Raw genomic sequence first — 13,708 nt, forward strand, 5'->3', positions numbered from 1 at the left:
GCTGCATCCGCGGCCTCCAAAAATCAGGTACCAGCGCATGTCATCCAGAAGTTAGGGCGTTGGCGCTCCACGTGTTTTAGTCGTTACATACCTCACCCCAAAACTGAGATGTCAATGGCTTTCCAAAGTCTGGTTTTGTGATTATGTTGTAATAAATTACTCCTGCTAATCAGTATGTCTTTTGCCCTCTTTCAGGCGTCCCTACTACGGTGCGGTTGCGGCACAACTCTAACCGCTTAGTGGTAGGGTATTCTAGGTAGGACTGGGTGCGTTCTTGGTTGCCACGACCACAAGTGTAAGGCCGATTCATTGGCCTGTATTTGTGGGAGGGGCTTGGCTGCCTACTTCAACGGCCAGCTCCCCTCCCACATCGTACGACGTCGCAGAGTTTCCCCACCCACCCACCCACCCTTACCACCTATTACTCCCAGAGGGGATGCCCTCTTTCAGGCGTCCCTACTACGGCGCGGTTGCGGCACAACTCTAACCGCTTAGTGGTAGGGTATTCTAGGTAGGACTGGGTGCGTTCTTGGTTGCCACGACCACAAAGTTCATCTATGATTTTAGCCTTTGCAAGCAAGCAATCCCATTTTGTGATGATACAACTGTCACCCTGAAATGTGACTACATTGCCTTGGTTAGTGAGTTTCTTTACTGACAAAAGGTTACTTTCAAGATCTGGCACATACAGAACATTCCTCATATGGATCTTTTTAGTGATATCTGGAGAGATAGGACAGTATAGAAAGCCATCTCCTATTGCCACTGATTTCATGAATTGTCCATTAGCTGTAGTTATCTTTTCTGTTCTGCTTTCATCAAGCTGAGTGAAGAAATGTCTGTCATTTGTCATGTGACTTGTAGCACCTGAGTCCACACACCACGCTTGCACAGAGGTGACACCATTTTTGGATCCGAATGCACACACCTTTGTTTCTATGACATTATTAGCTTATTGCAATCCACTTTGTTTTTGCATTCTAGCTTTCCAGATTCTACAATCTGCCTTTAGGTGTCCTGGCTTTTTGCACACAAAGCATTCCCGCTTTTCTAGCTACACGTTACTGTGTTTATTTTTGTATTTCATCTTTAAAGCAGTCTCTGAACACACACTTGCATTACTCATGCTTTCTGTTTTGTGCTTGTATTCATCCACAAGCTTGCCTTTAACATATTCCAGTGTCAGTTCATCATCTGGACGTGCATCTAGTGCTGTGACAAGTGTCTCATAACTTTCAGGAAGTCCACTCAATAATAGCGCTGCAACATGGAAGTCTTTTATATCTTCTCCAATCCAGGGGCGTAACTAGAAGTGACTGGGCCCCACAGCAAATATTTGTAAGGGCCCCCCCAGCGCGCTTTGCACATTCCTCCTCCTGTGTAAACCCCACTCCTTTGGCACAGTGTAGCGGTATACTGTATATTGTGGGGCACAGTGTAGCGGTATACTTTATATTGTGGTGCACAGTGTAGGCTATATGTGTATAACATAAACATATTTCATATGAAAACTTACAGTTACTTGGCTTGGCCCTTGGGGATCTCAGACACCACTTCAACACTTTGGCCGGGGGCTCGGCGGAGCTGATGTTGTGCTTTATCCTAATGAGAAAGATTTTATAATAAGGATTTGAAGAAAGGGCAGAGGGATAGCAGAGCAGGAAGAGGCTGTTGCTGCTACTAGGGTGTCATACCATGAGGTAATAATAAAGCCCACCATAATGCCCCCCCAGTAGAAATAATTCTCCTTATAATTTGACAATGCAAAAAATACTCCCTTGTAATTTTTCCAGTTGAGCTAATGTCCCCATAATGTGCCAGTATAAAATACCCCTATATAGTGCCCCCCAGTAAATCCCCCCATAGTGCTCCTCTCCCCCCTTCCTGCTAGTGCCCCCCATAATGTACCAGTATAAAATGCCCCATATATAGTGCCCCAGTAGATGCCCCTCAGTGTCCGGCCTCTGATAGGCTGCCGGCCTAGTGTCCCCCATAATGCCCCCCAATAATGTGCCAGTAAGTGTCCCCATAGATGCCCCCCCCATCATGTGCCAGTATCAAGTGCCTCTCTCCTCCCCCCAAATGTCCCAGTATCATAGTGCCATCTCCCCCCCCCCAATGTGCCTCTCTTCTTCCCACCCCCCATGTGCCAGTATCATAGTGCCAAACCCACCCATGGGCCAGTATCAAGTGCCTCTCCCCCCCCCACCCATGTGCCAGTATCAAGTGCCAAACCCCCCTCCCACGTGCCAGTATCAAGTGCCTCTTTCCTCCCCCCCATGTCCCAGTATCATAGTGCCATCTCCCCCCCCCCAAAAAAAAGTGCCAGTATCAAGTGCCTCTCCCCCCCATGTGCCAGTATCAGGTGCCAACCCCTCTCCCCCCCCAATGTGCCAGTATCAGGTGCCTCTCTCTTCCCCCATGTGCCAGTATCAAGTGCCTCCCGCTCCCCCCATGGCAGTCGGGTATTAAAAAATAAAATAAACACTTCTACTTACCTCCATGTCAGCGATGCGATGCAGCCTCTTCCTCTGTCCCGCCCTGTATGTCCATATATGGAGTCAGTGCTTGTATTTCAGAAAAGTTTCTGCTGGGATTCGAACCCACGACCTTCTGTATCAGATTCGAACCCACGACCTTCTGTATCAGAGGCAAAGCACTTTACCACACAACCATAAGAGCAGCCTTGCCAATGACTGAAAAAATATGAGACTTCTACTGTTATAGCTGGCTAAGTGTACATCTATACACAGGACAGCTGCCCCAACACACCCAGCACTGCTATATCTCTATATGACAGCTGTCCCAGTACACTCAGCTCTACTATATCTCTATATATGATAGCTGCCCCAGCACACCCAGCTCTGCTACATCTAATACACATGACAGCTGCACCAGCACACTCAGCTCTACTATATCTCTATATATGACAGCTGCCCCAGCACACCCAGCTCTGCTACATCTATATATCTCTAAGTATTGCTATACAGTAGATAGATATATATATATAGAGATATAGCAAAGCTGAGTGTGCTGGGGCAGCTGTCATGTGTATAGATGTAGCAGAGCTGGGTGTGTTTGGGCAGCTGTCATGTGTATATATGTAGCAGAGCTGGGTTTGCTGGGGCAGCTGTCATATAGAGATATAGTAGAGCTGAGTGTGCTGGTTGTCATGTGTATTAGATGTAGCAGAGCTGGGTGTGCTTGGACAGCTATCATATATAGCAGGCATCCTCAAACTGCGGCCCTCCAGCTGTTGTAAAACTACAACTTCCACAATGCCCTGCTGTAGGCTGATATGTGTAGGCTGTTCGGGCATGCTGGGAGTTGTAGTTTTGCAACAGCTGGAGGGCTGCAGTTTGAGGATGCCTGATATATAGAGATATAGCAGTGCTGGGTGTGTTGGGGCAGCTATCATATATAGAGATATAGCAATGCTGGGTGTGTTGGGGCAGCTGTCATGTGTATAGATGTACACTTAGCCAGCTACAACAGTAGAAGTCTCTTCCCCTGCTTCCCCGGTAGTTACGCCACTGCTCCAAATCCTCTGTCTCTCCACCATTTCTAAGGTCTGTCTTATATAGTCCTGCATGTCCTGGTCTTTCTGCAGCTTAGTCTGATAGAGCTTTCTGATTAAATACAGTTTATTGCTGAGATTAGCTCTTTCATGCACTTTTTGTAATCCTTCCCACATGTCTTTAGCAGTCTGACAGTTACATATATGTATGATTTGATCATCGTCTATGCACAGGGAGATTGTGCTCTGGGCTTCCTGATTTCTGTCTAACCACTGCTCTGTGGGCTGTGCAGGTTTGGGTTCATTTATACATTTCCATGTACCTTCTCTTATAAGCAGCATTTTCATCTTGAATTTCCAGGATTGGTAGATTTGCGATGGATAACTTTGCTGAGGGGATGATGGCAGCCATTTCTGCTGTTTGTCTTTCTATTGCTGTCTCCTGCACTCAATTGCTTTAGCTTGCTGTATCTGGTTATATACAGGGGTAATCTGTGTTATATTCTGGGCTTCTGCAGCATGTCCTGGGCCCATAACCTGTTAGAAATACTTTCTGAGGCTAAACAAAGAACAGGCAGACAGTCTGTGCAGTTTTGCTGACCTCTGCTCTGTGGCAGAACGAGCACTGAACTATTTTAATTGTTAAAGACATAGCAAAAACAGCAACTTACACAAATGTAACACTGCCATCTAGTGACCATACAATATACTAGGCATACAGCAATGACATGCAGTGGTTGTTGCTTATACAATACAAACCTTGTATGCTAACAGAAATTCACAAATTTTTGGCTTTAATATACCCCTGCTCTACCTAGTAGACAGGTAAAAACAATTCACTAATTTGTCTGTTACATTCTCTGGTGAAATTCACCAATTTTTGGCTGTGATATACTACTGCTATACCTAGTAGACAGGTAAACAAATGTCACTAATTTGTCTGTTACATATTCAGGTGAAATTCACAAATTTTTGGCTGTAGTATACCACTGCTATAACAAGTAGACAGGTAAACAAATTTCACAAATTTGTCTGTTACATTGTCGTGTGAAATTCACCAATTTTTGGCTGTGATATACCACTGCTATACCTAGTAGAAGGGTAAACAGATGTCACTAATTTGTCTGTTACATATTCAGGTGAAATTCACAGATTTTTGGCTGTAATATACCATTGCTATACCTAATAGACAGGTAAACAAATTTCACTAATTTGTCTGTTACATTCTGGGGTGAAATTAATAAATTTTTGGCTGTGATATACCACTGCTATACCTAGTAGACTGGTAAAAAAATTTCACTAATTTGTCTGTTACATATTCGGGTGAAATTCACCAATTTTTGGCTGTGATATACCACTGCTTTACCTAGTAGACCGGTTAATAAATTTCACTATTTTTTCCATTCTATTCTTCGGTGACATTTTACAGTTTTTGCCATGAATAAACCCCTGCTCTGCATATGTAACAGGGCCCGAAATTTTAAAAAATCATCTGTTCCATTGGTGGGTGACATTAACCCATTTCTGGCGATGAAAAGCACCTGCTCTGCATAGGTGACAGGGACTTAAATTTCTAAAATTCGTCTTTAATTGGCCCTTTCATTTGATCCTTCTGATTTAATAACTTGTCACGGGGGCACCTCTGCATAGGTGACAGGAACATAAATTTCAAAAAATCGTCTGTTACCTTGTCAGGTGACATTTTACCAATTTTGCCGGATAGAAATGCCTGCTCTGCTTAGGTGACAGGGACTTAAATTTCTAAAATTCGTCTTTAATTGGCACTTTCATTCAATCCTTCTGCTTTAATAACTTGTCCCATATTTCCGCTCCATCACATTACAGCCATTGACCTCCCTTGGATGTGATCTACCTTTCTCACACTCCCTCTCCGGTGTGGAACCCTGATTCGCCGATAACCGTGATCAACATGGGAGGCGCAGAAAAGAACATCGAAAGTTAATAGAAAAGATGTCCAAATGGATCGTGAACATCACGGGCACGAGCGACATGGTGGAGCAGTAGGTGTGCACACGCCTATACATACTGACTGATGGGTCTTCCCCCTTCAACTTCTGGGTCTCCAAATTGGGCACATGGCCTGAGCTTGCCCTTTACGCCTTGAAGGTGCTGCCCTGCCCTGAAGCCAGTGTATTATCTGAACATTTGTTTAGCACGACTGGAGGGGGTTATCACAGGTTATATTTCCCAATGTTTTGGGGTGTACCCTAATTTAAACAAAAAAAAATATATAAAACCAAAAAACAGATACACTGCCTCCTCAACCTCCTACTCCATATGGAGCTCATCCTCCTAGATCAAGATTATTATTTTTTATTTGTATGTATTTTATGTTATTTTAAGTCATTTCCCTATCCACATTTGTTTGCAGAGCACTTGCCATGCTCTTAACCACATTTTGCTGCCATTTGCAGCCCTCTAGCCCTTTCCATGACTTTTTTAGAGCCATTTTAGTGCTCAAAAGTTCGGGTCCCCATTGACTTCAATGGCGTTCGAGTTCGGGGTCAAGTTCGGGTCCCAAACTCAAACTTTTTGGTGAAGTTCGGCCGAACCCGAACATCCAGGTGTCCACTCAACTCTACCATCTAAAATATTAGGGGTGAGGGTCTGCTGCTGAGCTGACCCTCTAAAACATTCTGACCATCTAAAACATTATGGGCGAGGGCCTGCTGGTGACCCTCAAAAACATTATAGTTGAGGGCCTGCTTGTGACCCTCCAAAACATTATAGGTGAGGGCCTGCTGGTGACCCTCCAAAACATTATAGGTGAGGGCCTGCTGCTGAGCTGACTCTCTAAAACATTAGGAGCTAGGGCAGCCTAATAATCATGTTGATATGATGGAGGAGGAGGATGAAAAAAGGGAGATTGAACCATATACCCTTTTTAGTGGTAGAAGGGGTGCATGGGAATTCAGTGTATTCAATACACCATAAAAGCCACATTTAGTGCGCCTTTATGTTCAGCCGCTTTCCTCTGGTCGAGTAGAGAAGTCAGGGGCAATCCAGGCCTTGTTCATTTTAATAAGAGTCAACCGGTCAGCATTTTCAGGTGACAGGCGGATGAGCTTAACAGGTAATATGCCCCCAGCAGCACTAAATACACGCTCTGACAAAATGCTGGCGGCGGGCAGGCCAGCACCTCCAAGGCGTAGAGCACCAGTTCGTGCCACGTGTCCAGCTTGGACACCCAATAGTTGTAAGGCACAGAGGGATCACTGAGGACGCTCCCCTCCTCGGTTGGCCAGGGAAGTATGTACTCTGCAGCCAGCGTTGTCAGCTGGAAATTTTTGGAGCAATTATTCCACAAGGACCTTCTGGTATTGCACCATTTTGCTCGTCCTCTTCACCACAGGAATGAGAGATAAGAAGTTCTCATTGTAGCGGGGTTCGAGAAGGGTGAACAACCAGTAATCAATGTTGGCCAAAATGCATACAACGCGAGGGTGACGGGAAAGGCAGCCTAACAAAGTCAGCCATGTGTTCCCCAGACAAGACTGCGCTGTCCTGATCAGGTGGATGACTCTCAATCTCCTCATTCTCTTCCTCCTCTTGTACCCATCCACGCTGAACAGATGGAATAAAACTGCTATGCTTACTTCCCTTTGTAGCAGAGGCAACCTGCTCTTCCTCCTCCTCCTCTTCCTCATCATCCAATTTGCGCTGAGAAGACAAACTGAGGGTGGTCTGGTTATCACCCTGTGTACTGTCTTCCCCCATTTCCATCTCTTCCACATGCAAAGTGTCCGCTTTAATTGTGAGCAGCGAGCGTTTGAGTAGACACAGCAGTGGGATGGTTACGCTGATAATAGCGTTATCGCCGCTCACCATCTGTGCTGATTCATCAAAGTTGCGTAAAACCTCACAGAAGTCAGACATTAATGCCCACTCATCGCTTGTGAAGAGCGGAAGATGACTGGAAAGGCGACGACCATGTTGCAGCTGGTATTGCACTACTGCCTTCTGCTGCTCACAAAGCCTGGTCAACATGTGGTCACAAAGCCCAGAACATGTTCACGTCGCACAACAATCAGTGAGCTGGCAATTGCAAGCGCTGCTGCAGCGTTGCCAGACCGGCGGAAGCTGTTGATGACTTGCAGAAATGTGCACACACGCGGCGCACCTTCACAAGTAGCTCAGGCAAATTGGGGTAGGTTTTGAGAAACCGCTGAACCACTAGGTTGAACACGTTGGCTAGGCATGGTATGTGTGTGAGCTTGCCACCAATTTACGGCCATTAACAGACTTATTTAACCAATCACTAGTAACAGGAGTCGTCCAATAAGATTGGAAATTAGCAAATGTGCCCATTCAAAAGAAAGGTAGTAGGGAGGAATCAGGAAACTATAGGCTAGTAAGCCTGACATCGTGAAAAAATTAATGGAAAGCATACTTAAGGGGGGATTGTGGAACATCCAAAATGCCATGGATTGAAAGATGAAAAACAGCATGGGTTTACGTCAGGGAGATCATGTCAAACTAATCTTATAGATTTTTTTGATTGGGTGACTAAAATAATAGATGGCAGAGGTGCAGTAGACATAGCTTATCTAGACTTTAGTAAGGCTTTTTATACTGTCCCACATAGAAGGCTTATCAATAAATTGCAGTCTTTGAGCTTGGACTCCCATATTGTTGAATGGATTAGGCCAGGGGCGTAGCTAGAAATGCATAGGCCCCATAGCAAAAAAAATTTATAGGCCCCCCCGCAGCCCCCACATATTTATCGGACCTCCCACCACCCCTTCCAGAGCTCCCACCCAAACACCCATCCTAGATCTCCCACCGCCATGAGCAGTTTCACACTTGCGGCAGGACGGATCCGACAGGCTGTTCAGCCTGTTGGATCCGTCCTGCCGCTATTTCGCCTTGCCGCCACTCCATCCCCATTGACTATAATGGGAACAGGGACAGAGCTCCAGTGCAGCGCGGCAGTGTGCGGTGAAAGGCTGGCAGCCGAAAAGTACTGCAAGTCCAACTTTTTCGTCCGGTGGCCTCTCAACGCGCAATGCCGTGCTGCGCTGGAGCTCCACCCCTATCCCCATTATAGTCAATGGGGATGGAGCAGCGTTCCAGCGAAATAGCAGCAGGACGGATCCGACAGGGTGAACACCCTGCCGGATCCGTCCTGCCGCAAGTGTAAAAGTACCTTTATGTCTGTGATATAAGAGTGTGCCCCCCAAAAGAAGGAAGGGGCGCCCTCCTTATCACTGCTGGCATCTCTTTTTAACAACAGATCATCAGACTCTCACTTACTAATTACAGCACACACCCCTGTAGAGTCCACCATCAGACAGGGGAGGGAAGAAAAGAAACCCCAGAACTAGAGTGTCAGTGTGCCCCCCAATGTGTTGGGGGCCACACTCTAGTTGTGGGGTTTCTTCCCTCCCCTGTCTGATGGTGGACACTACAGGCCAGGGTGCAGGGTGTGTGCTGTAATTAGTAATTAGTGAGAGTCTGATGATCTGAATTCTGAAGTTAAAAAGAGCTGCCTGCAGACCTGCAAGGATAAGGAGGGCGCCCCTTGCTTCTCTTGGGCCCAAGAGAATCCTGAGGACTTGGGGGCCCCACTCTGAGTCTGCAGGCAGCTCTTTTTAACTTAAGAATTTAGATTATCTCAGACATAATAAGTTCTCAATAATCTCACTTCCTTAAATTCAAGTGAATCACATCACTTACTTTTACAGTCACTGTCACTATAGTCACACAGACAGCAGGCACAGACTGGAGTGGCACTGGCACGGCAGGACTGTCACTGGACTGGACTGGACGGAGACTGGATTCTGGACTCTGGAGACCACTGACTGAGGACTGGTCTGGACTGGAGTGAGTAGGACAAGTGACTGTGTCTGTGAGGTAAGGTTCCTCTCTCTCACTCTGAGTCTGAGCTGCGCCTGCTCTGCTCAGCCTCAGACTGGTTTCGGGCAGTCAGACTAGCGCGATCGCGATAGCGCGAATCTGACTGGCACCAGTGCGGCCGCACTCCCTCTCCCTCCCTAGTCCCTCCACAACAGGTAAACCCCCCCTCCACGGCCCGGTCTGGGCCCGCCCCCTCCACGGCCCGGCCCCGCCCGCTCCACGGCCCGGCCCCGCCCGCTCCACCACCTGAGTCCGCCTCCTCCTCCCAATCTAGTTACTAGGAGGAAATCTTTCCTGTGCTGCGGCTCTGGTGCCTGGCTCCGCCTCTGTCCCTCATGTACGCCCCCGTTCCGGCCCCCTCCACCGCCTACCTCTTCTTCTGCTCGTGCGGCAGTGCGCCCCGGGCCCGCCTGCTTCAGCCTCCAGTCCTGACCTGACTACTCCTCCTGCCTTCCCCCCAGCCAGGCCCGGGGTATTTGGCAACGAATCGCTGCACGACTTAGTTCAGGAAGTGTGCCATGCACGGAACGTGTGTCATTTTGCCCTGTGTCAGCGCGCTCAGCAGATTGGCACCGTTGTCGCACACCACTTTACCAACTGTCAAATTGAGCAGGGTTAACCACTGATTGGCCTGTGATCGCATAGCTGAAAGCAGTGCAGGACTGGTGTGGCTCTTGGCTTCCAGGCACAACAACCGCAGAACAGCATGGCAACGTCTCACCTGGCACGTCGAATAGGTTTTGGGGGGCTGGGGGGGGTGCAGTGAAATAGGTGGTAGCAGTGGAAAAGGAGGATTCAGCCGAGGGGGAAATGGAGGATGGAGTAGGAGGAGGAGAAGAAGACGCAGGCCTGCATGCACTCCGTGACGGTAACACCAAATCCACACGGGTGACACGAGTTGCATGCTTGACAGCCATCAGAAGGTTCACCCAGTGGGCAGTAAAAGTTATGTACGGATGGAGTAGAGATAACACTTCTGTTTTATGAGATTTCTGAGTTGTGTTATCTAATCTAAGCAAACACCTTCAATTGCTTTTCAATGGCTTTTGTCTCAAGATAACGTGATGAGTTAAGAAATTTGAGTTAAGAGCTGGAGTGCTAACCCTGCTACATCTGTATCTTCCCTGCCCATGTTTGCTAGACCACGTGTCTGTGGTCAGATGTATCTTGGCACCGTCACTGTGTGCCAGAGATACATTCACTTGCCGCTGAACATGGCCATATATCTCTGGGATGCCCTTCTGGGAGAAATATTTCCTTCCGCAGACCTTCCATTGCGATGTGCCAATGGCCACAAATTTTCTAAAGGCTTCCAAGTCCACTAGTTTATATGGCAATAGTTGGCGGGATAGCAGTTCCAACAAGCTGGCGGTCAGCCATTGGGCAAGAGGGTTATCCAGCATCATCAACTTTTTACCTTAGAACATTTGGGCCACGAAAGCCTGCCTTTTGCCATATGAACACGACGATGGAACGGTGGAAGGTGGAGTGGAGTGCAAATGGGAGGAGAGAGGAGAAGGAGAAGAGGCAGGATGTGGAGCGCCAGGAGTGTGGCTTTGTGGGTTCTGGCGGTGTTGCCCCCACTTTGGGCTCAGTGATGGGAGGCCAGGTGCCTTCCTAAGGAGGTCATCCCTAGGTGAGTGTTCGGCTTACCGCAATTTATGCATCGACAGCACAGGCTGCAGATGGCAACACTATTGTCAGCAGCTGACATGTTAAAAAAAGCCCACACTGCGAAGCTAAGTGCCGGCGTCCTGGGAGCGCAAGATGTGACCATGCATGGTGGATGGCTCGCTCCAGATACATTTGCAGTCTGCTTTTTGCCTCCTGTGCACTGCGAGTTCGGCCTGCTTCTCCTCCTTCTCCTCCCTATCTGCTGCTCCGTCTCTCCCTCTGAACTCCCCTCCTCTTCCTCTCTTGTGGGCACCCACGTGACGTCCATAGACACGTCATTATTGTCACCTTCACCACCACTGACATTAGAGATCTCGGAGTAGGCAGCAACAGCGGGGACCACCCTCCTTGGGCTGATCTGGGTACTGTTGTCAGACCGCTGGGTGGCGGCCGTTGCTACCTCCTCTTCCTCATCGGATGCCAAGAATGGCTGCGCATCGGTAAGGTCTGGGAATTGATGGGAAAATAATTCTTCTGACTCAAGTGGAGGGCTATGGTGGTGGTGCTGGTGGTGGTGGTTGTGTCTTTGGTGGTGCACACAGCAGAGAGTGAGGGGGTGCAGATACAGAGGATGAGGAGGGTGCAGAAGGGGAAGGCACTGTGATACGTGTTTTTAAATGAACCAGACCGTCAGTTAGGCATGTATAATGAGTAAGAACAAGATTTTAATTGCTCTAAGTGTAAGCTACTGCCACTACTTGTGATGTTTCTAGAGATGTGACAATATAGTTCTGTATTGTTACTAGGTGCTAGAGGACCATTCTTTGTTTGGAATATTACTCCATTTCTTTTATATATCTCGTCGGTGATTTTTTATTTTTTTTTGTTGTTTACCTTCTTTTATAATTCTACTAATAAGTTTTCAACATCAAGGTTTCAATTTAAAATAAAAACATATGAAATTCTGAAATGCCATGAAAAAATAATGGATGTGATATTGTAGTTTTGCCTGAATTTTATTTTATTGTGTGCCAATATCTATAGCATTTTGTTGCAAAATGCTGCATCTTGTTTCATAAATATTTATGTACTAAAAATGTACTAAAATATGAAAATGCAAATAAAAAAAAAAGAGCCCACTGTGCTTTGTCTTAGAAGGAGGTGTTGGTTAGCAGAAAGAGGGCTGGCTTGAGAGGACAAAAATTGCACCAAATATTTCCACAAAACTCTGGCACAAAGTAAATTAACTTAGTTATTTTCAAGTTATACAAAAGTTATTAACCATACACCAAATGTATCATCCAGCATGAGCTACTGGGATGAATGACATATATTTCAAATTGTCTACACATGTTTAGTGAATCTGCCCCATTGTGTTGCCCCAAAGGTCAAATTATTGTTTGGTTCTACATGGGCTATACATATCATGTGTATAAGTATTATAATTTACATTCTGTATGGTATTGATATAACTGTAGCTATTTTATCTTTGTTTTGTAGCTCCAAAGGACCCAGAGCTGGAAAAGGTATTCTAGGAGGACGGTGGAAATGAACATTTTCATCACAGAGAAAAATGATGCACACTGTGTAAACATGAAGATAAATAATGGATAAATGAAAAACATAATCACAGAAAAAATGTGTTCCTCTTAATAAACAAAAATTGTCTAATTAAACAATTTGTATATGATTTGGATATTACTGAATGTTTCTTTTCATTTGACATTAGAAATTGTCAATCCAGCTAATCCTAATATTACTGAGTTGAAAATACATTTAGTGGTGAAGAAATTTTGCTGTATAAGATTATATGCTCTTTTATTTTAATGTACCGTATTTGTTAATTTAATTATTATTGTTTAGATTGTTACTGGATGTATAGTAGACATTTTCTGTCAAAAAAATAAGAAAGCAAGCTCTTACTGTAAAAAGAAAATTCTTATAAATCAAGAAATTAAGTGCATTTGACTGTCATAGCTTGAGAGTAGAGATGAGCGAAATTTTCGAACATTCGATTTGGCCGGTTCACCGAATTTTTAGAAAAAATTAGTTTATATCCAAATTTAATAAAAAAAAAAAAAAGGTATTTCCTAGCTGCAGAGAGCCTTTATAGTGGTGTAGAACACTGTGCCTTGCAGAAACACGCATAGGGAGTCTGCTGTGGTAGGGAAATAATACTGTGTCAGTATGACATGCAGATGACAGGCGTCGCTCTTAGAATCACTCCACACTTGGGGCCAAAACTGACCAAATAACTCAAGGATGATGTTAGTGCCAAGAAAAAGCGCACTTCTTTTACACCATCGTCAGCTGATTCCACATAGATGTCTACAAAACCTGTTCTATTAAACGCTTATACAAGTAGAGCCCCCCGACAAAGTAGAGAGGGTGTCAGCAGTCAGTTTGTGTTGACGTCACTGATTATTTTGCCCTTCCTCTGATCCGTCAGAACAATAACCCCCAAAAAATGGATCCTGTCTGTTGAGCATCCGCCTTCACTCGGTCAGCATTTGATCAGTAATCCATTAGTATTGCTAAAGCCCCAAAAAAACAGGAGTGGATCCAAAACAGATGACACGTGAATGGAATATTTGCATGTCTTCTGTGTTTTGTACCCACTCCTGCTTTTGGCTACCAAATCACAAGCCAATTATTATTATTTTTTGAACGGGGGAGAAAAAAAATATGTTTATTTCACAA

General features: G+C 45.7%; 1 protein-coding gene across 3 annotated transcripts in view; it reads left to right on the plus strand.

Moving 5' to 3' along the window:
• TNNT2 (troponin T2, cardiac type) overlaps positions 1 to 12,698 on the plus strand; it is a 565,716-nt gene extending 553,018 nt beyond the window's left edge. For all 3 annotated transcript variants that reach the window (XM_040424168.1, XM_040424165.1, XM_040424169.1), the window contains one exon: positions 12,509 to 12,698. In XM_040424168.1, coding sequence (XP_040280102.1) covers positions 12,509 to 12,560 — 52 coding nt within the window. In that variant the 3' untranslated portion in view covers positions 12,561 to 12,698. The remainder of the gene's footprint in view (positions 1 to 12,508) is intronic.
• The last annotated feature ends 1,010 nt before the right edge of the window (positions 12,699 to 13,708 follow it).

The sequence above is a fragment of the Bufo bufo genome, chromosome 3 (genome assembly GCF_905171765.1).
Source record: "Bufo bufo chromosome 3, aBufBuf1.1, whole genome shotgun sequence".
NCBI lineage: Eukaryota > Metazoa > Chordata > Amphibia > Anura > Bufonidae > Bufo > Bufo bufo.